We start from the raw sequence: 20480 nt of genomic DNA on the forward strand, positions 1-20480 counted from the left end.
AAAAGTAATTGTAGTAAGTTTGGGGCTTGAGAGGTAGATAAGAATCTTGCTACTCTTGGTAAGCTCCCAGTTTGTAACCTGCTGTAACTCCAGCTCTAGGGGACCCAATGCCCTCTTTGACCTCCTCAGGCACCAGGTGTGTGTGGTGCATATGTATACATGTGGGCACACATTCATAAACATAAAAGTGCTAAATCTTTAAAGTAGTACGTTTTACCAGGAGGTAGTGGCACATGCCTTTAATCCTAGCACTTGGGAGGCAAAGGCGGGGGGATCTCTGAGTTCGAGGCCAGCCTGATCTATAGAATAAGTTCCAGGATAGCCAGGACTACACAGAGAAACCTTGTCTCCAAAAACCAAAAACCAAAACCAAATAAACCAAGTAGTATGTTTCATGTGGAATTTTTTTTTTTTCCGTCGTTGTTGTGGTTTGGTAAATAAGGGATCCCGGTATAGTAACTTCATGTTTTTTCTATTCTAGTAAAAATCTAGGACAGTAGTCTCATGTTTGGCTTTATAATAATTTAGGACTGAGCCAGGTGTGGTAGCATTCACTTTTTATCCCAGCATTATGGAAGAACAGTCTTGAGGATTTGTGACTTTGAGACCATTCTGGTTTATGAATTCCAGGCTACCCCAGATGTATACTGAGATTCTGTCTCAAAATAATAAAATAACAGCAAATGTTAATAATAATATTAATAGTAGCAATAATCAGGCCATTTGAGATTCTATCTCAAAATAATGATAACAACAACAGCATCAATAACTTAGGATGTAAAAATTGGTATACATATGAAGGGGGAAAGTCTTGAATAAGGCTGGGCAGTGGTGGTTCATGCCTTTAATCCCAGGACTCACGAAGCAGAGGCAGGCAGATATTTATGAGTTCTAAGCCAGCCTGGTCTACAGAGTGAGTTATAGGACAGTTATGGGGCAACACAGAGAAATCCTGTCTCGAAAAACAAAAAACAAACAAACAAAACAACAACAAAAATTAGAAAAAAATCATTGTCATTCTTTTTACAAGTCTTCAGATTTCATTTATTACTATTATTTTAAAGACTTGATGTGTATGAGTATATACCTGCATGAACATATGTGTACCTTGTGTGTGTTAGTGCCTGTGGAGGCCAGAAGGGAAATGTTGGAATCCTCTGAAATTGTAGTTACTGTCGGTTGTGAGCTGAGAACCATCTTGTATCCTCTGTAAGCAAAGTACTCTTAACTGGCGAGCATCTCTCTGACTCCATTTATTTTACTTAAATTCTTTTTTTTAAAGGCTAATTGGTTTTTTAAGATTTATTATGTATACATTTATGTATTTATTATGAATACAGTATGTATTTATACAGATTTATGTATTTATTATGTATACAGTATTCTCAGTATTCTGTATGCCTGCAGGCCAGAAGAGGGCACCAGACCCCATTACAGATGGTTGTGAGCCACCATGTGGTTGCTGGGAATTGAACTCAGGACCTCTGGAAGAGCAGGCAGTGCTCTTTTAACCACTGAGCCATCTCCCCAGCCCTTAAATTCTTTAGCTCTATGTGTTTGGGATTTTTGCCTGCACATATGTGTGTGTACCACATGTGTGTTTGTGCCCCTGTAGCTCAGAAGAGAGCGCTGGATTCTCTAGAATGGGAGTTGTATATGGTTGTAAGCTCGGAACAGAACCAGGATCCTCTCCAAGAACAGCCATTGTTCTTTTCTGTCCCTATTTATTATATTGTTAAGAGGTTGAATCCTGCTGTATTGCCTGGGGCTGACTTGAGGCTCCTCTTCTCAGATGATCTTTCTGCTTTGGCTTTCCAGGTAGCTGAGACTAGGTACAAACTGCCATTCCAATGCAAACCTAAACTTTCTTGGCACTGGTTTATCAAGAACTGAAGAAGAGAGTGGAATGATAAAGAAGTTTTAGAATTGAAGTAGTATAGGGATTCTTCCCATGCAGTGTTCTTCTGGCCAGTGTCCTTAGGCTCTCTTGGTGTGCAGCATCCAAACTCCCTATGGCAGACTGTTGGTTTCTAGGTGCCAGTGGTTCCTCATTGCTGTTATCCTAGATCATTTTGTTTCCTCTTATGGCAGTTGTGGTGGTTTTGAAAGGAAATGGCCCCGAAAGGAAGTGGCACTGTTAGGAGGTGTGGCTTTGTTGGAGTGGTTATGACCTTGTTGGAGGAATTGTGTCACTAGTGGAGGTGGGCCTTGAGGTTTCCTATGCTCAGGATGCCTTCCAGTTTCTCAGTTGACTTCCTATAGCTTAGAAGATAAAGGACTTTCAGCTACTCCAGCATTATACCTGCCTACCCATTGACATGCTCCCTGTCATGATGATAATGGACTAAATCTCTGAAATGCTAAGCAAAACTACCCCAATTAAATGTTTTTTATTTATAATAATTGCTGTGGTCATGGTGTCTCTACACAGCAATAAAAATCCTAATTTTAAGGCAGAAGTTGGAAACAGGAACTGGCATATTGCTGTGATAGGTTGACCATGGTTTGGAAGAATTTGGACTTCATACTTTTGGGTTATGAAGCAGTGGGATCCTTTATGCACTGCTTAATGAGCCATACTAGCAGGAGTATGGAAGACAGAGATACTAAGAGTTTGTTTGAAACTGTTTGGTGCTCACTTCAAGAGGTTTTAGAGGAGAAGGATTTTATTTATAATGGTGCCTAGAGATTGTTCTTACAGTATATTTTGGTGAAGAAAGTGGCTACCTTTTGCCCTGTCAAAAGAGTAGGCCTGAAGCTAAAAAGTAAAGAGTTTTGGTTTAATTCTGTTGGCAGAGGAATCTCAAAACAGCCTAGTGTTGACTTCTGTCATGTATTTGCTAGTGTTGTGCTTATAAAGATTTATAATGAAAAGAAGCAAGCTGATGCAAGGAAAAAATACAAGATGGAGAACAATTTGAGGAGACAAGGGGTTCCACGAAGTAGAATGAAGCGGAATCCTGTGTTCAAGGAGATAAATTGATTAGAAATGGAATATAGGGAGTGATGACCTCAGGGCAAAATCCCACCAGGCTAATTTCCAGTTTGTGAAAAGGAACTAAAGAAAAGCTTATAGCCATGTGTGGTGGTGCACACCTTTAATCCACAGCACTGGGAAGGCAGAGGCTGGTGGATCTCTTGAGTTTTAAGGCCAGCCTGGTCTACAGAGCAAGTTTCAGGACAGCTAAGCTTCTACAGTGAAGGACAGAAGCGTTGAAGATTATAACTGAACAAGGGGGCCATGTTCTAGCCCCAGTAAGCAGGCAGAACTTGGCAGCTTTAGCCACATGGTTGTGGCTTTAGAGTTAAGGATAGAGAAATGGGTTATGGAATTTAGCTCTGAGCCTAAAGAAAGCCCCTGACATGTGTCAGGGGTGTTCCTGAATGCAGGGCCTAATAGAGAGGTCATTGCGTGAAGCTGTGAAGTTAAAGCCTGGATTTCCTTGGAGGAACCCAAGATGTTAGAGGTGGCAGAGTTGTTGGATTGCCTGTGCTGTGTCTTTGCACACGGCAGCCCCCAAAACGAAACCACCACAGAGATGGTGCCTGACAGCAAATGCACTGGGGTTATTGAATACAAGGCTAACTCGGATTAGGTAAAACTATGTAACTTTTGAATTCATTGGGTTAGGGTATAGGGGAATTTCAAAACAATGACTGTCAGCAGACAAGAAATTTCAAAACAGCAGTCAATGAGATACCCACAAGGACATTTGAAGCAAGCAGTAAACAAGTGTTGTTTGGACACTTTGGTGGGGTCCCTCTGACCAGGGCTGGCACAGCTTCTTGGGAATGCGTATAACTTTTGCTGGGCTGCATTAACCCCCACCCCTAGTTAGGTCCTGTCTAAAATGGAGTTCTTCCTCAAAAATGGGAGTTTTGTTCTGCTCCTTCACCTGCTGAGTAGAGCTGCTAACAAGGAGTAGAAGGCAGCCCACTGAATATAAGCTGAACAGAGTTGCAGATCTGAAGAGCGTTTTGATATCAGACATGGAGATGCAGAGTTTGGAGTTTGCCCAGCTGGTTTTTTTGGTCTTTGCTTTGGTCCAGTGTTTTCCTTGAATTGACTCCCTTCCCTGTGTTTTGGAATGGTAATGTACATCCCTGTGCCATTATGTGTTGGAAGTATGTTTATCTGTTTTTTGATTTTAATTTTTAGGGGATTACAAGTTATAAAGAAGATTGCCATTGATTTGGACTTTGAAACAAATTTGAGACTGTTATAGGCTATGGGGACTTAGGAGGTTGGATTGAATGCATGTTTGCAATTACAAACAGCTACCAAGCCTTTGGGGGCCTAAGAGTGGAATGTGGCAGTTTGAAAGAAATGACCCCCCAAAGGAAGTGGCACTTTTAGGAGGTGGGACTTCGTTGGAGGTTGGTTGTGGTATGGTCTTTCTGGAGCAAGTGTGTTACTGGGGGGGTGGGTTTGTGAGGGTTTCCTATGCTTGGGATACCTCCCAGTGTCTCAGTCAACTTCCTATTGCCTGCAAGATGTAGCACTCTCAGCTACTCCAGCACCACGTCTGCCTGCATGCCACCATACCCCCCACCATGGTGATAAACTGTAAGGGAGCCCCAATTACATGTTTTAATTTATAGGAATTAGCATGGTCATGGTGTTTTTTTACAGCAGTAAAAACCCTAAGACAGCAATCCATTTCTTTTTTTCCTTTTTTAAAATTGATTTTTATTGAGTTCTACATTTTTCTCTGCTCCCCTTCCTGCCTCTCTCCTCCCCCCTTAAACCCTCTTCCAAGGTCCCATGCTCCCAATTTACTCAGGAGATCTTGTAGCATCCATATCTTGAGCTTTATGATAATCTGAAGAAGTTTCATTCCAACCCAATCAATAATTACCTATTTTGACTATAGGAAAAATGTAAAACACTTAAAGATAAGGGAAGAGGCCCGGGCTGCCCAACTTGGCTGCCATCTGGGCCCAGATCCAGCACTTTGAGTGGGTCCACCTGAACATCTCTTCCATCTATGAGCTACTAGAGCTCATGGAGGAGCCTGTCTTACAGAATCAGATGAATAGGGCCTGTTCTTGGCCCATGCTCCTAGCATGGAGCTGCTGTGGCTGCTGGGAGAGCACGGGGCAGTGGTACTGCTTGCAGGCTATAGGCACAAAGGTCAAGCTTGGTGAGCCTTGGGTTGGATGCAAGATCACCCTGACTCTGGGCGACAGCAGCATAACCAAGATGAGTTTCTGGCAGTGGTCCAGTATTTATGGTATGTCAGGAACCAGAAACCTTGAAGCAGATTAGTGACTCAATGGAATGAATATTTGCACTATTTGGGATACACACACACACACACACACACACACACACACACACACACACTGTGTGACACACTGCAGTTTCCAGAGCCACTATTATCAATGGATATGAGATGGAGAGGTGGAAAAGATGGAGAAATGGAGCAGTGAGTGTGTGTGTGTGTGTGTGTGTGTGTGTGTGTATGTGTGTGTGTGTTGGAGAGAGATGGAACTATGGAACTAGAGGCGTCATGGTGATGACAGATGTGACAGAAAGACGCAGTTGAACATGTTGCCAGGTAGGACTGGTGGGGTGATGTGCAGCAGCCTGGAGCTTGCGCAGACTCAGCCCCCAAACATGCTGCCCAGCTACAAGATCCCTCTAGCTCTGAGCAACAACAGGGTGTCGGAGGTAAAGAATGATTCATTTTCTGGGTTGGAATACCATTTAAGATCTTCATGGTCCATCCTACTCCCAGAGGCTTTGTTGGTATCTGTGGTCCATGTTGTGGACCCATGCTGTATTGAAGCCTAAGGTTCATGTATATATATCAATGGATTGAGCTGCTGGTGGAGGCCATGTTGATGACTGAGATCCTGCTACCACGGTAGTCCAGATGTATATCCATAGTCTGTGCTAATGCAGAGGCCATGAGGTCTCTGGTCTGTGGTCCTGGTTGCCACTGGAGACCTGTGTTTTATGTTTATGTGTGGCCTGTGGTGCCACCTGCGGTCATGTTGAGATCCATGGTCTGTGCTGCCACTGAGGGTCCAGTTGGGGTCTGATGGTCCTGCCTGCAGAGCTGATGGACGCCCATGTTAATGTCTGTGGGCCAGTGTAAGTGACCTGTGCCTGTTGATATGGGGGGGGGCTGAGGCATGTTGATGTCCATGGTCCCTGCTCCCATTGACTGTAAAGGACAAGGAAGAGGCTTTTGGAGTGGAATCAATGCTGGCAGACACACAGTTGTTGTAGAAGGAACGGCCCGTCCCGGATCCTGGCTGCCTAGCTAGCTTATGCCCCGAAAATAACAACACACAAATTGTATCATTTAAATACTGCTTGGCCCATAATTAGCTCTAGCCTCTTACTGGCTAACTTTCACATCTTACTTTAACCCATATTTAGTAATCTGGTGTAGCACCCACGAGGTGGTTGTCTTACCAGGAAAGATTCAGCATGTCTGACCTGGTGACTGGCTCCATGGTGTCTGCCCAGAGAGGAGAGGCATGGCTCGGCTTCTTCTCCCAGCATTCTGTTCTGTCTTCTCAGCCCACCTATTTTCTGACCTGTCAGGCCAGCATTTTCTTTATTAATTAACCAATGAAACAACAGATAGTAAGAAACACTCCTACATCACAGTTGAGAGCCGTAGAAGGCTATTGATGAAAGTGCCTACCTACACCCTACCCTATCTCCAACAAAATAACAGCCTAGATAACCAGCCATCAAAGACAACTCTTAAAAATTCTGATAAGGATGCTGAAGTATTTTTTTCCACAATTGATGACTTCTGACAGGAGTAGGACTTCTGGTAGGAAGAACTGGATTTTCTTTAAGGGGCTGACCACTGGGAGTTTGACCATGCTCCAGTGAGTATATGGGCAACACAAATTGGACTTGTTGTGGTTTTATTTTTTCTCTTTTTATGGGGGGTGGTGGTTACAAAGGTGGTGGGAATGGACCTTGGGTGCATTGTGTGAATTCCCAAAAATCAATAAAAATATTACATTGGAAAAAAAGGATACCAGATCTGATGGTGTGCATACCTTTAATCTGAAATAACAGGATTTTAGAGGTAGAGGCCAAAGGATCAGGGATTCAAAGTCATCCTAGCCACATAGGGAATTTAAGACCAGCTTGGCTACATGAGCCCTGTCTCAAGTCCTGCTCACCGGAGCTACTAACTTAAGGAACAGTTATTTTAAACATAATATGTGCTGATGGGTGGTAGCACACACCTTTAATCCCAGCATTTGTGAAGGCAGAGGCAGGCTGATCTCTGTGAGTTCGAGGCCACCTTGGTCTACAAGAACTGGTTTCAGAAACAGGCTTCAAAGCTACAGAGAAACTTCTGTCTCAAAAAAAAAAAAACAAAAAACAAAAACAAACAAAAAAAAAAACAAAACCCACAACCAACCAAACACAAAAAACTCCATAATTTGTTTTTTGTAAATAAGACATGATTTATATGATAGTAAAACACACAGATCTTACGATTTTTAAGTATTTGTTAAGTATACTGTTGGATGACAACCCTGACACATGTATACCCTTGTAATCTTTAAGCATTTAGGAATGGTCATTTGAGATTTTTCATAAAAGCAATAGAGTTGAATTATTAAGGCAAACTGTCATGACAGTGCCAAACACCCAATCCATGTGCTTTTGTTAATTTTCTCCACAGATAGGTATAAAAACCTTCCCAACAGCTTCCCGAAAGCTACAGTTCCTGGAATACAGAAAGATCTAGTCGATGATTTTAGGATACGATTAACGCAGGTCATGAAAGAATGAGACCAGAGCTTCACTTGACTTTCGGTACTGTGCAATTCTTAATGCTGTGGAACTACATCTCAACAGTGCTGGCAGATTGGGTCTGACAATGTTTGTGAGTTAATATGCTTTTATATTTATATAAATAATATATTTGTACCATTGATCCTCTTTAACCTTTGAAATCTTGACTCTGTTACAAGCAAAAAAATTACGTTCAACAAAAGCATAATGATGCCAAATTTAGGAGATGTGAGTAAAGATTTTTCTCAATCAAATCTAAAACAGTTAAATAATACTAATTATTTAGTAACTACTCATAAGAGGGCTAGAGGTATAGCTCAGTTGGAGCATATGAGCCCACCAAACTTGAGCAAGATCTTGAGTTTGATCCCTAGGACCATAAACTGAAAGAAAGAAAAGACAAAAAGAAGAAAACAGGCAGACATGGTAGGTTAGCCTGTAATCCCAGCACTTGGGAATATGGATCAGGAGCCTCAAGGTCATTTTTGATAATATAGTGAGTTCTAGGCCAGCCTGAGTTACTTCTTTCAGAAATAAACAAAACGAAGGAAAGAAAGAAAATGAAGACAGACACACAGACTTCCATAAATAACTATATAGCATGAACCATTTTTTTCTTCCAACTTTTTACTCTGAAAATAATATGCTAAATGCTAGCACAGAAAAGTCATTATTTTATAATGATCCCAAAATCAATACATTTAAATTGGTGGTATAGTTCAGTGGCAGAACATGGTGGCAAGTTCTGTTTTATTTCCCAACACTGCAAAGAGAAAAAAAAAGTCCAGGGCTTGAATCTTTTGAATATCTTCAAAACAAGATTTCTTAGTTATGGTTCCTATTACTATGATAAGAGACTGTGGCCAAAGCCAGCTTGTCAGTCCACCATCCAGGGAGTCAGGCAAGGAACATGGAGACAGGAGCTGGTGCAGAAGTCATGGAGGAGTGTTGCCTTATTAGATTGCTCTCCATCGCTTGCTCAGTCTGCTCTTTTATAGCACCCAGGACCACACAAAGGCTGGAACTGCCTCTGTCAGTAAGTAATTAAGAAAATGCATTACAGGCTATGTCCACTGGCCCGTCTGGTATCATTTATGTATCTGCCACTCTTACTGTTTTTTTTTTAAAGTTTTTTTTTTTTTTTTTTTTTTATGGGTATGTGTCTGAGTGTTTTGCCTGTTTGTAAAATGTGTAACCACCTATGTGCAGTGCCCACAGAGGCTAGAAGATTCCCCCCATACTGGAGTACAGAGGATTGTAAGTCATCATGTTGGTGTTGGCCACTGCACCTGGATCCTCTGAAGGAGCAAGTGAGTGCTCTTAATCTCACACCCTTGCTGTGTCTTGCTGTGCTTCTCACGCTGCCTTTGTGTTGTTATCACTTCTTCCCTGTGTTAGTGTGGAGCTGCGGGCAGGCCTGCTTTTTCATCCTACCCGGATTCCGCACAGCTAGCTTTACACCGGTAATAACAACAACAAACTTGTATTCTTCTTAAACAACTGCCTGGCCCATTAGCTCTAGCCTCTTACTGGCTAACTCTCACATCTCTGCTTTAACCTCATATCTGATAATCTATGTCAACATCCACGAGTGGTGTCTTACCAGGAAAGATTCAGCATGCCGACCTGGTGGCTGGATTCATGGCGACTGCCTGAAGCGTCTGCCTCACTGCCTTCTACCCAGAATTCTGTTCTGTTTTACTCCGCCCTACCTAATTTCTGTCCTAGTAAAGGGTCGAGGCAGTTTCTTTATTAACCAATGAATTAACACATAGACACTCCTCCATCATCCCTGCCCCAACCAACTTGATTATTTTAAGTTTACCTCAGATATCATATTTAATTATAAATATTTTAGTATGTATCTGTAAAAAAAAAAGTGTGTAGTTGTGTTGGTGTGTGAGACCAGAGGTTAATTGTCTTTTTTTTCCTCTCTTAATTGCCATCTTATTTTTTGAGGCAGTCTTTTGGTGAACCTGGAGATTGTCCTTTTGGCAAGCCCTGGGATACCTAGCTTTGCCTACTAGTGTGACAGTTACAGGTGCACACCATCACGTCGGTGTTTACTTGGCTACCCGAGGTCTTTGTGTTTGAGTAGCAGGGGTCTTATCTACTTGATCCACTTGCCCTTCTCCAGCCCACAAGAACTACTTGATGACAAAACAAAAACAACCACATACTACCACTCATAACACATTGAAAAGAAGTATACTGCAAATACACTGCAAAAGTGTATTTTAGAGTAAGCGTGACTAGGAGGGTCTACAGCTGTAACCGCAGCACTCAAGGGGCTGAGGTGGCGGGGGATTGCCATGAGTTCCAGGCTTTCCTTCACTGTCACGAAACCCAAAATCAACAGCAATCTAAACACCTAAACTTGGGCCTAGTAAGCACTTCAGTCCTTCTAGGGTCCTACCTATTCTTGCCCTCTCCTTGAAGATTGTATGTGTCTTAGTTGCTGTTCTATCGCTGTGAAGAGACCCCATGACCAGTGCAAATCTTATAAGAGAAAGCATTTAATTGGGGGTTTGCTTACAGTTTCAGAAGTTTAGTCCATTATCATGGCAGGGATCATGGCAGCATGCAGGCCGGTACTAGAGCAGTAACTGAGAGCTACATCTTGATTCACAGGCAGAGAATAGAGGAGAGGGGAGGGGAGGAAAGGAGAGAGGTAGAGAGAGAGAGAGAGAGAGAGAGAGAGAGAGAGAGAGAGAGAGAGAGAGAGAGAGAGAGAGAGAGAGAGAGAGAGAGAGAGCAGACAGACCTTGGGCCTAGCATGGGCTTTTGAAATCTCAGAGCCCACCTTCTCCAACAAGGCCTCACCTACTCCGAGAAAGCTATGCCTCCTAATTATTCTAATCCTTTTAAACTGTTCTGCTCCCTGGTCTAAACATTCAAATATATGAGCTTATAGCGGTCATACTTATTCAAATCACTATGGTATATGTTCATAGATTTAAGTTTTAATCTTGTTATTAATCTAAACAAAATATATTAACTATTAGCTAAGTGAAGGTAACCAGATTTTCTGGTATGTACTTCCATTCAAATATGCCTTTAGAGACTGGGGCTGTGGCTCAGTTGGTGGAATCATCACCCCCATGTGTAAGTCCTGGGTTTGATCCCACACAGCATAAACTGGGCATGTGGAGAAGTCTGCGATCCCAACACATGGGAGGTGGAGGCAGAAAGATCAGAAGTTCTAGGTTGTCCTCAGCTACACAGGAAGTTCAAGGTCAGCCTAAGGTACATGAAATCCTGCCTCAAAAAAGAAAGCCTTTATATATAGTCTTGATATTGGTTAATTTCTTTAGATATTTTAGATACAGTACTAAAGTGATTTCAGAGGGCCTTCTGGGCTAACTTCTTAGGGAAGAGTGCTATCCAGCTAGGATTCGGTGTTTTAAGAACATTTATGAAGGTACAAGCTATGTATTTGGCTTACAATGTATGCTGCCATACAGTGCATTTCATGACAGAAAACCTTTCATAAGGACCTTAGATAAGCATATGATGGCAAAATATACATTAAACTATAAAACTATGATGAACAGATAGGTAATTATAAATATAAACTGTTATATATTATCATAAAAGCAAAGTAGGACAAACCCCCCTAAATTAAAAATATAGTGCATGTATATTTTAAAAATACCGCTTTAAAAATACAGTATGTAGAGGGGAATTAAAATTATAAAGTTGAGGTTGGGATTTAGTCCAGTGCCATAGTCCTTGCTTAGTAAAAATGAAGCTCTAGATTCAGTCTCTTGCACAAAGTAAAATAAAGTAGAAGTTTCTACATAGTGTTGAGAACGTAGCTCAGTTGGTAGAGTTCTTTTCTACAACACACAAAGCTCTAGGTTCAGTCTCCAGCTCCACCAGAAACAAAAACAAGTTAACTGAAGGACGGGAGTGTAGTTTAGTGGTAGTAGAGTACTTGCCCAGCATGTATAAGACAGTAGGTTCAGTTTCAAGCACCATCACACACACACATACACACACAGAGTTAACTGAAATGTATGTGCATGATGTCATTTGCTGGAGCAAGGAAATGAATTATAATACAGAGTGCAGTGATTAATGTATTTATTTTTATAAAGTCAGTCAGCATTATTTGTTCATTTTGCACTTTTGTATCATGTTCCACTTCCAGTCAACACTTCATATCCAGCTCCCACACTGATCCACTTGCTGCTAAGACTTTTCATAGCATGAAACAAATTGTCATTCTATATCCAGTGAGATACTCATTCAGGAACAGATTTTTAGTATCAATGAAATTCTTTGTAGAACATCACAACTATTTGGTGCCACTATCTGTTAATGAAGATGATTTAGCTACCATCTTTACCTAAAGAAAATTAAAATATTGTTTCTCAGAGCAAGAGTGTTTTTCTTTTAAGAGAAAGAAAAAAATTTAAGAGTTTACTCTTAAGTATGAATGGATTCTGGATTTTATGGTACTTATTTTATCTTCCCATCAAAAGTCCTTCAATTATTTTCACAGTGCTTCAGATTTTAAATGCTTTAAGTAAATGTCATCAAGTTCTTGTGTTGTATAGTTTCCATAACCAGAAAAAGGAAATGACAGTTCGCCTTCCATTTGTTTCTGATTGTCTGTTGATAACCATCTGTTGTTGGGTTATGTCAAGCCTGAAATATCCAAGCCTTCAGAAATTTCCTTTCAGTTGTAGGTGACAGAAATCCAGTTCCAACTGTCCTAAGTGTGGGAGTTGGGGAGGGGTAAGTGAGGGATTTGTGTAAATGTGCTCATTACATTAGGCATGCCTGCTCCACAGTTCATCTCTGGTTTCAGACTTTGGGACATGTGGCCATAGGAGGCTCTTGGGCTAGCTACTGAAAAAAAATGACATTTTAGTTCTCTGACTGTTATAATTCCAGGTTTATGACAACTTTCAGTTTGTTTCTAAAAAAAAAAAAAGAAAAAAAACTTGAGTATTTGGAGCATGATCACTACTAGGAAATACAAAATTTACAAATAAAAGCCAGTGTAGTGAGAAAAAAGAAACTGTCGGGGGAGGCACAGCCCTTTCATTTTAGCAATGGGGACCACACCTTCAAGGGCAGCTTCATCTGCAGAGAGTTTTGAGCCAGCTAAAAGTGCCACACTAACACTTTTAACCGAATGCTTAGGAGACTGAGGCAGGGTGGTGATGAGTTTGAAGATACACTGGACTACTATTTTGAGACCAGCCTGAACTACATAGCAAAATCCAGTCTTAAAACAGTTGCAACAAAGAAAACAAACAAAACTCTCACATACACCAAAACCAAAACAAAACCAAACCCAACAACAAAGCTACACAGAAAACTCTTTCCCAGTGTGCATGCAGAGAGCCTTTAACCCTCTGTGTTTGCGGGGGGTGGTGATGAAAGCTGCTGAGGGAAGAGCCAGGCAGCTCTTCAGACAGCAAGATGGAATTATAAATCCCGCAGTTCCACCCTTCCAGACAGGCAAAGATGTACTACATTTTATCCATTCTCTAGCTGCTGGATGTTGGGATTGTTTTCATTTTGTATCTATTATGCATAATGTTGCTGGGAACAATAGTGTGCACATTTTCTGTGAGAAGTGCTTCCATCTGAACTCAGGACATTCAGGCTTGGCAGCAAGTGACTTTACCGATGGAGCTGACTGCGCACCTCAACATAAGGAAATTGTATGATGTAGAATTCTATCTCAGGATGCCCCAGCACCATGGTAATAACGTATCCTAATAGATGTGTGCTTCAGTTCTTTCTGCAGCTTCAGCAGGCCGTGCTGGAGGTCTTTGCAGAGAATAACGCCCTCAGCAAGCTGCAGCTGGGCCAGCTGGCCTCCATGGAGAGCTCTGTCTTCGATGACATGATTAATCTCTTGGAGCGCTTAAAGCTTGATATGTTGACTCGCCAAGTGGACCACGTTTTTAGAGAAGTGAAAGATGCCGCCAAGTTGTACAAGAAGGAAAGGTATGTCCTGTGTCAGTCACTCTTAAACAAGCTAGTCAGTCATAGCTTTTGTAGAACCCCTTCTCCCATATTTGGAGAGTGAACTCAGGGCTTTGTATATGGTAGGTCCAGACTTTGGTTTTGATGTAAATCTTTCTAAAATCTATTCTTTTGAAATTTACTCAGAAATAAACAAGTGATAATGTGGATTTCACACAGAAGGGACATGATCTGGAGTTAACTAGCTCGTGTTCAGACTAAAGTGCCCTGTAGTCCATGCCCCGTGTGTGTGTCTCCTGCCTTTAAGCCCTAGTGTGGTACCTGCCCACAGAGAGCTCTCTTCAATTTGGAAGTGGTATTAGTTTGTTTGCTAAAATCAGAACATAAGATTAACTGGCGTCTTTTTAATTCTAAAGATAAGCTTTAATTTTTAGCTTACAACAATTGAATTTAGGGTATTTTCAAAGAAATATTAAATAATTAAAAGTTAAAATATAAGTAGATACATTTATTTCTGGGAGGGCCTTTAATATTAGACATTACTTTTTTCTTTTAAACTCTAGAATTCCCCCCGAACAGTACCTCTTGAATTTAAAATGATTTGTTGAAACCTTACGGATACAGAGTGATAAGGGTCCTTCTGGTGAAGGTTATTCATTTTTCTAGATGGTTGTCCCTGCCGTCTCAGTCTGAACAGGCAGTGATGTCCCTGTCCAGCTCAGCCTGCCCACTCTTGCTGACCTTGCGGGATCATCTGCTTCAGCTGGAGCAGCAGCTTTGTTTCTCCTTATTCCGGATTTTCTGGCAGATCCTCGTAGAGAAGCTGGACACATACATCTATCAGGAGGTCAGCCTGGGGTGCTGGGGCTGCCTGTGCTGATGAAGACCGCCCTTCTAAGTATTGCCCTTTGTTTCAGATTATCCTTGCTAATCATTTCAACGAAGGAGGAGCAGCCCAGTTGCAGTTCGATATGACACGGAATCTTTTCCCTTTGTTTTCTCACTATTGCAAGAGACCAGAAAACTACTTTAAACAGTAAGCCTAATGTGTAACCGTAAATATTGGTGTATCCACTTGTTAAAGGAGTTGGCTTCTTTTTTAACAATTTCAGAGTTTCATTGATATTTGTTGCAGTAACATCAATAAAAATCTGGAGCTGGAGAGATACCTCGTAAGTTAAGAGCACTTGATGCTCTTGTAGAAGACTGGGGTTTGGTTCTCAGCACTTACATAGTGGCTTACAGCTGTCCATAGCTCCAGTTCTGACACCCTCTTCTGGCCTCCACAGGCACCAGGCACATACAAGGTGCATAGACACGTACAGGCGAAACAGGCACATAAAATTTAAAAAATATATACAAAATGAATTAAAACCTTAAAACATTCATTGGGTATCTATTTTATTTTCAAAACACAATAGGGGAACCACATCCTCAGAAATTACATGTTGCACTTGCTACCTAGCATCTAGTTCACTGCTATTTGCCTATTCCTGGGAGAGTAAATAGAAAATGAATTCAGATATAAATCTACCACCTGCAGAAAATAAGAAATCACAGCTAGGTTTAGTGCCTAACAGTAGCCTAGACCAGAGGAAAATGAGTTTTCTTATAAATTTAATATTAAGTTCTAAGTAAAGTTAACACATGAGAACAATTACTAAGAATCTAGTAAAAATTTTGTTGATTTAAAATTTACATTATGGGGGCTGGAGAGATGGCTCAGAGGTTAAGAGCATTTCCTGCTCTTCCAAAGGTCCTGAGTTCAATTCCCAGCAACTACATGGTGGCTCACAACCATCTGTAATGGGGTCTGGTGTCCTCGTTCTGGCTTCTTGCCGCGGCAGACACACAGACAGAATATTGTATACATAATAAGAAACAAATATTTAAAAAAATTCCATTATATATAGGGTTTGCGCAATTTGGAAACATTCCTTTAAAATTCCTTTAAAATTGTTTAAATACGCTTTAAAAACAAGCGTATGCCTTGTTTTTATTTCAGGAAGCTAATGGTTGCTTCTGGATTCCTTTTCTTTTTTTGAAGTGGGGTTTCAGGTATTCCAGGCTGGCCCATGAATTAGTCTGTAGTAGCAGAGGATGCCCCTGAGCTTCTGATCCTCCTGACTTCCCTCTTCTGAGTGTTTGTGAATGCAGGTATGTGCACCCCCTCCACGTCCATTCGTGCTAGGCAGCACTTTTACACTAGTACAGTATATCTCCAGTGCCTGTTTGTTTATTACTATTATTATTTTTATTATTATGTTTTTTCAAAACAGTTTCTTTTCTATTTTAATTTTTTGAACAATCTTTTCTCATTTTACATAGCTATTCCAGTTCCCACTCCTTCCCCTCCTTTCTACATTCTCTCCCCTCCGCCCCCCTTCACTCCATAGAGAGGGTAAGGCTTCTCATGGGAGTCAACAAAGTCTGGCACATCACTTTGAGGCAGGACCAAGGCCTTTGTCCTATATCTATGCTGAGCAAGGTATCCCTCCAAAAAGGGCTCCAGAAAACCCCTTTCAAACCAGTGGCCTCATAGACTTCTCAAGCCACGTTACTGTTAGCCACATTCAGAAGTGCTTAGTTTTTGGTCTTATGCAGCCCCACATCAGTACAGAGCCAGTGAGCTCCCCACTAGCTCAGGTCAGGTGTTCTGTTGGTATCCCCCATCAATGTCTTGATCCCTTTGAACTCCTCCCTCTCTATGACTGTACTCCAGGAGCTCAGCCCAGTACTTAGCTGTGGATTTCTGCATCTCTGCTTCCCATCAGTTGCTGGATGAGGTTCTATGATGACAATCAATCTGATTACAGGGGAAGGCCAGTTCAGGCACCCTCTCCACTATTGCTTAGGGTCTTAGCTGGGGTCATCCTTATGGAATCCTGGGAATTTTCCTGGTGTCAGGATTCACACTAGCCTTGTAATGGCTCCTTCAATCAAGATATCTCTTTCCTTGCTTTCCCTCTCTGTCCTTCCCACATCTTGGCCATCCCATTCCCTCAAGTTCTCCTCCTCCCTCCCCTTCTCCTGTCCTCTTCCTTTCCTGTCCCCTCCCCCATGCTCCCAATTTTCTAGGAGATTTTACCTATTTCCCATTCCTAAGGGGATCCATGTATGTCTCTCATGGTTCTCCTTGTTACCTAGGTTCTCTGGGGTCACGGACTATAGGCTGGTTATTCTTTGCTTTACCTCTAATGCCCACTTATGAGTACATACTGTGTTTGTCAAGACAAGGTTTCTTTGTATAGCCTTGGATTGTAGTGAGGAGATGTGGGCAGGCCTGCTTTTCGTCCTGCCCAGCTCCTGGCCACCTGGCTAGCTTATGCCCCAAAATAACAACACAAATAGTATTCATTTAAACACTGCTTGGCCCATTAGCTTCAGCCTCTTACTGGCTAACTCTCACATTTTGATTAACCCATATTTAGTAATGTGTGTAGCACCACGAGGGGAGGCTTACCAGGAAGATACTAGCCTATATCCATATTGGGTTGGAGCTTCATTGCATCTGACTCAATTCCCTTCTTCCCAGCATTCTGTTCTGTCTACTCCACCCACCTAAATCCTGCCCTATCAAAAAGTCAAGGCAGTTTCTTTATTAACCAATGAGAGTCCTCCATCATTGGATGACCTAAAACTAACTTTGTAGACCAGGCTGACCTCAAAGTCACAGAGATTCTCCTGCCACTGCCTCCTGAGTGCCGGGATTAAAGGCATGCACTACCACTGCTCAGCTGTTTTTTATTATTATTTAAATGTTTAAATTTCGTATTCTTGTGTGGAGGTCAGATGAAAACTTGTGGGAAATAGTTCTCTCCTACCATGCAAAACCCAAGCATTGAACTCAGGTCACAAAGCTTGCCAGCAGGCACTTTATCCAAGAGCCATCTTACCAGCCTTCCTATTTCTTCTGTGGTTTTGGTTCTCTGAAATGTGAGAGTTAGCCAGTAAGAGGCTGAAGCTAATGGGCCAAGCAGTGTTTAAATGAATACTATTTGTAGCCTTGGCTAGCCTGGAGCTCACAGTGTAGACCAGACTGTCCTAGTGGAACTAGAGATACTTCTACTTTGGTTTCCTGAGTGCTGGGATTAAAAGTATGCCAACATCTCCAAGCTGTTTTGTGTTTTTGATTTGTTTTGCTTTTTGGCATGTTCATTTTTATTCCTTTTCTTTTTTCCCCTATGTCCTGATTCTACCTAAAAATCACTGCTATATTTAATAATCTGTTAACATCAGTTTACTAAGACAAACTAATGATCTGTTAACCCTGTACACTTTGTGTAGTCCCAGCATATTTAAAGAACTAAGTAGTAAGTCCATAGGTAGTCGAAATGGCTGTGTAGATTCTCCAATGGTGATTGTCATCCTAAGAATGGTGCAATAGAGAATCTGTCCTTCCCTTCTTTTTTTGTCTTCTTAAACAGTGTAAAAGAAGCCTGCATTGTTCTGAATTTGAACATTGGTTCTGCATTACTCCTGAAAGATGTCCTGCAGTCAGCTTCCGAGCACGTTCCTGCCACAGCAGCCTTAAATGAAGTTGGAATTTACAAACTGGCTCAGCAAGATGTTGAGATTTTGCTCAATTTGAGGACAAATTGGCCTAACACTGGAAAATAATGTGTCTTTAAGAAAAGGGCTATCGAACAAAGAAAACAGTTGGATTGAGGTTGTCTGCTAAAAGTTCTGAAATAATGAAACTGGACAAATGAAAACTTGGTAGAATCATTTATTTTCTTGAGGTATGATGTCACCAAAGCAATGATATGTTTCCTCCGTCCTCCTGCTCCTAAGAAAACAAAGAACAGAAAACTCAGCTATGAGAAGCAGAGTAATTACAAATTAGAATTACAGATAGGAATGCAGACATCTGAAGACAGTGTAAGAGCAAAGGCCAGCCATAACTGACCTCCACTTTGCTAATCAAGGGAAACTATTGTAGAAAACCGAACGCACCAGGACATTGTAGAAATACTAAGTTACGATTGTATGTTGATAATTGAGGTTCCTGTATCCAGGTTGGGATACTATGACTGGCCAGTGAGCTTTTCCCAGTGCTGGGGTTACAGACATGTTTGATTGTGCCCGGCTTTTATGTGTAAGAATTTAAACTGAGGTCATTATAGTTGTTCAACAAGCCCTTTGCCAGCTGAGCCATCTCCCTGACTGGAGACAACAATTTTAGCTTTTGTTTTTCCTTTTAACATTTGCTTGGTCTTGGTCTATGTTTTCTGTGTAGGACTAGAGATCATACTCTGAGCCTTGCTCATTCAAGACAAGTCCTCCACCAACATCTTCAGTCTAAGCAATGATCCCTTGATTATATATCCTCAGAGAGTAAAGTTTTTACACAAATTGAGCTTAATTAACCAGAAGATTTCTGCACCTATAAAATTTTATTCTGGTTTTCTTCCCTAATTACTAAGTAAGATGACTTTTATTTAGTACTCTCAGTGCTGTAATATCTCAGCCTAAAACTGTTGTACTGTGGACTCAGCTGCTCTTCCAGAGGACCTGGGTTCAGTGCCTAGCACATAACAGTCGCTTACAACAGGCTGTGACTCCAGTCCCATGGGATACAGTGCCCTCTTTTGCCTCTGAGGGTATTGCATGCATGTGGTGCACATTTAGGCAAATGCTCATACACTTAAAAATAAATAAAATCTCAAAAAATTAATTTCAGGCCTGCAGCTAGTCTACATTATTGATATTTACTTCACTGAAAGTAATTTTAAGAAAATACTTTAAGATGTCTTCTATTTTCTCAGAGAGAGAGAGAAAGTGGGGGGGGATTTGGACTTGTTTTGTAGCTCAGGCTAGGGTTGAACTCATGATCCTTCTGCCACCCCCACTTCAAGTACTGGGATTCTAAGAATGCATGACCATGCCTGCTATTATCTATTTAAAGTCATATTAATCTATAATTATGATTGTGTGTATATGTATACTGTGTGTGGGGAGGGGAGAGTCATTATGTGTGTGGACATAACTTGATGTCATTAGTTCTCCCTTTCCACCTTTGTGAGAGTCCCAAGGTCAGGCTCTGGTTGCTATGCTTGCACAGGAAACACTTGTACTGTCTCAGCCTTTCTACTGCCCTATTCTATATTATACAGATTTTCCAACTGCTGTCCAGAGCTGAGAGCTATAGTAATTCTAGCAGACGGACTCCTCACTTCATGTCTGAGAATTGATGAGGTTTTCTTTATATTTATTTTTTGACAGGGTGTCTGTTGGGGACCAGCCTCAACAAAAATACCACTACCATTTGCCAAGGTAGGGGCATTGGAATTTAGGAATAATACTAAAGAATATAAAAATGCAAAAATAACAAGACAGAAAAACAGAATAGTACTGGGAAGGAGTTCCAGTGAATACTGAAATCACCTGCATTTAATTTCCAATTGCTTCAAATAACCCTGACCCCAAAAGGTAGGAGTAAGATTTAAAAAAAAAAAAAAAACAAAGAAAAACTGCATTAACATGATACAAGGAAATGAACAGATCAGTTGAAGGTCGCAGGCTACGTTCATAGTTAAACACCTGTTGTTAGGACAAAACAAGTCATGCTCACACCCTAGACCAAAACATTCTGTAGGCAACCACTCCCTGGGTGGAATCCAATGTTATCTCCTTAAAGGAACTGGAACCTTAATTGGATCCTTAGACTTTTGTTTGAGGTAGAAACATATTTACTTCTCTATTTCTGAAATACAAAATCTGGCTATTAGCCACACCTGTTGACAAT

General features: G+C 41.3%; 1 protein-coding gene across 1 annotated transcript in view; it reads left to right on the plus strand.

Moving 5' to 3' along the window:
• Positions 1–19229, plus strand: part of Rint1 (RAD50 interactor 1) — a 43844-nt gene extending 24615 nt beyond the window's left edge. The window contains 7 exon segments of the mRNA XM_038315587.1: positions 7671–7777; positions 7779–7829; positions 7831–7860; positions 13476–13753; positions 14399–14579; positions 14650–14768; positions 18160–19229. Of these exon segments, the coding sequence (XP_038171515.1) occupies positions 7671–7777; positions 7779–7829; positions 7831–7860; positions 13476–13753; positions 14399–14579; positions 14650–14768; positions 18160–18352 (959 nt within the window). The 3' untranslated portion in view covers positions 18353–19229.
• Positions 19230–20480: the final 1251 nt, after the last annotated feature.

The sequence above is a fragment of the Arvicola amphibius genome, chromosome 18 (genome assembly GCF_903992535.2).
Source record: "Arvicola amphibius chromosome 18, mArvAmp1.2, whole genome shotgun sequence".
NCBI classification, from domain to species: Eukaryota; Metazoa; Chordata; class Mammalia; order Rodentia; family Cricetidae; genus Arvicola; species Arvicola amphibius.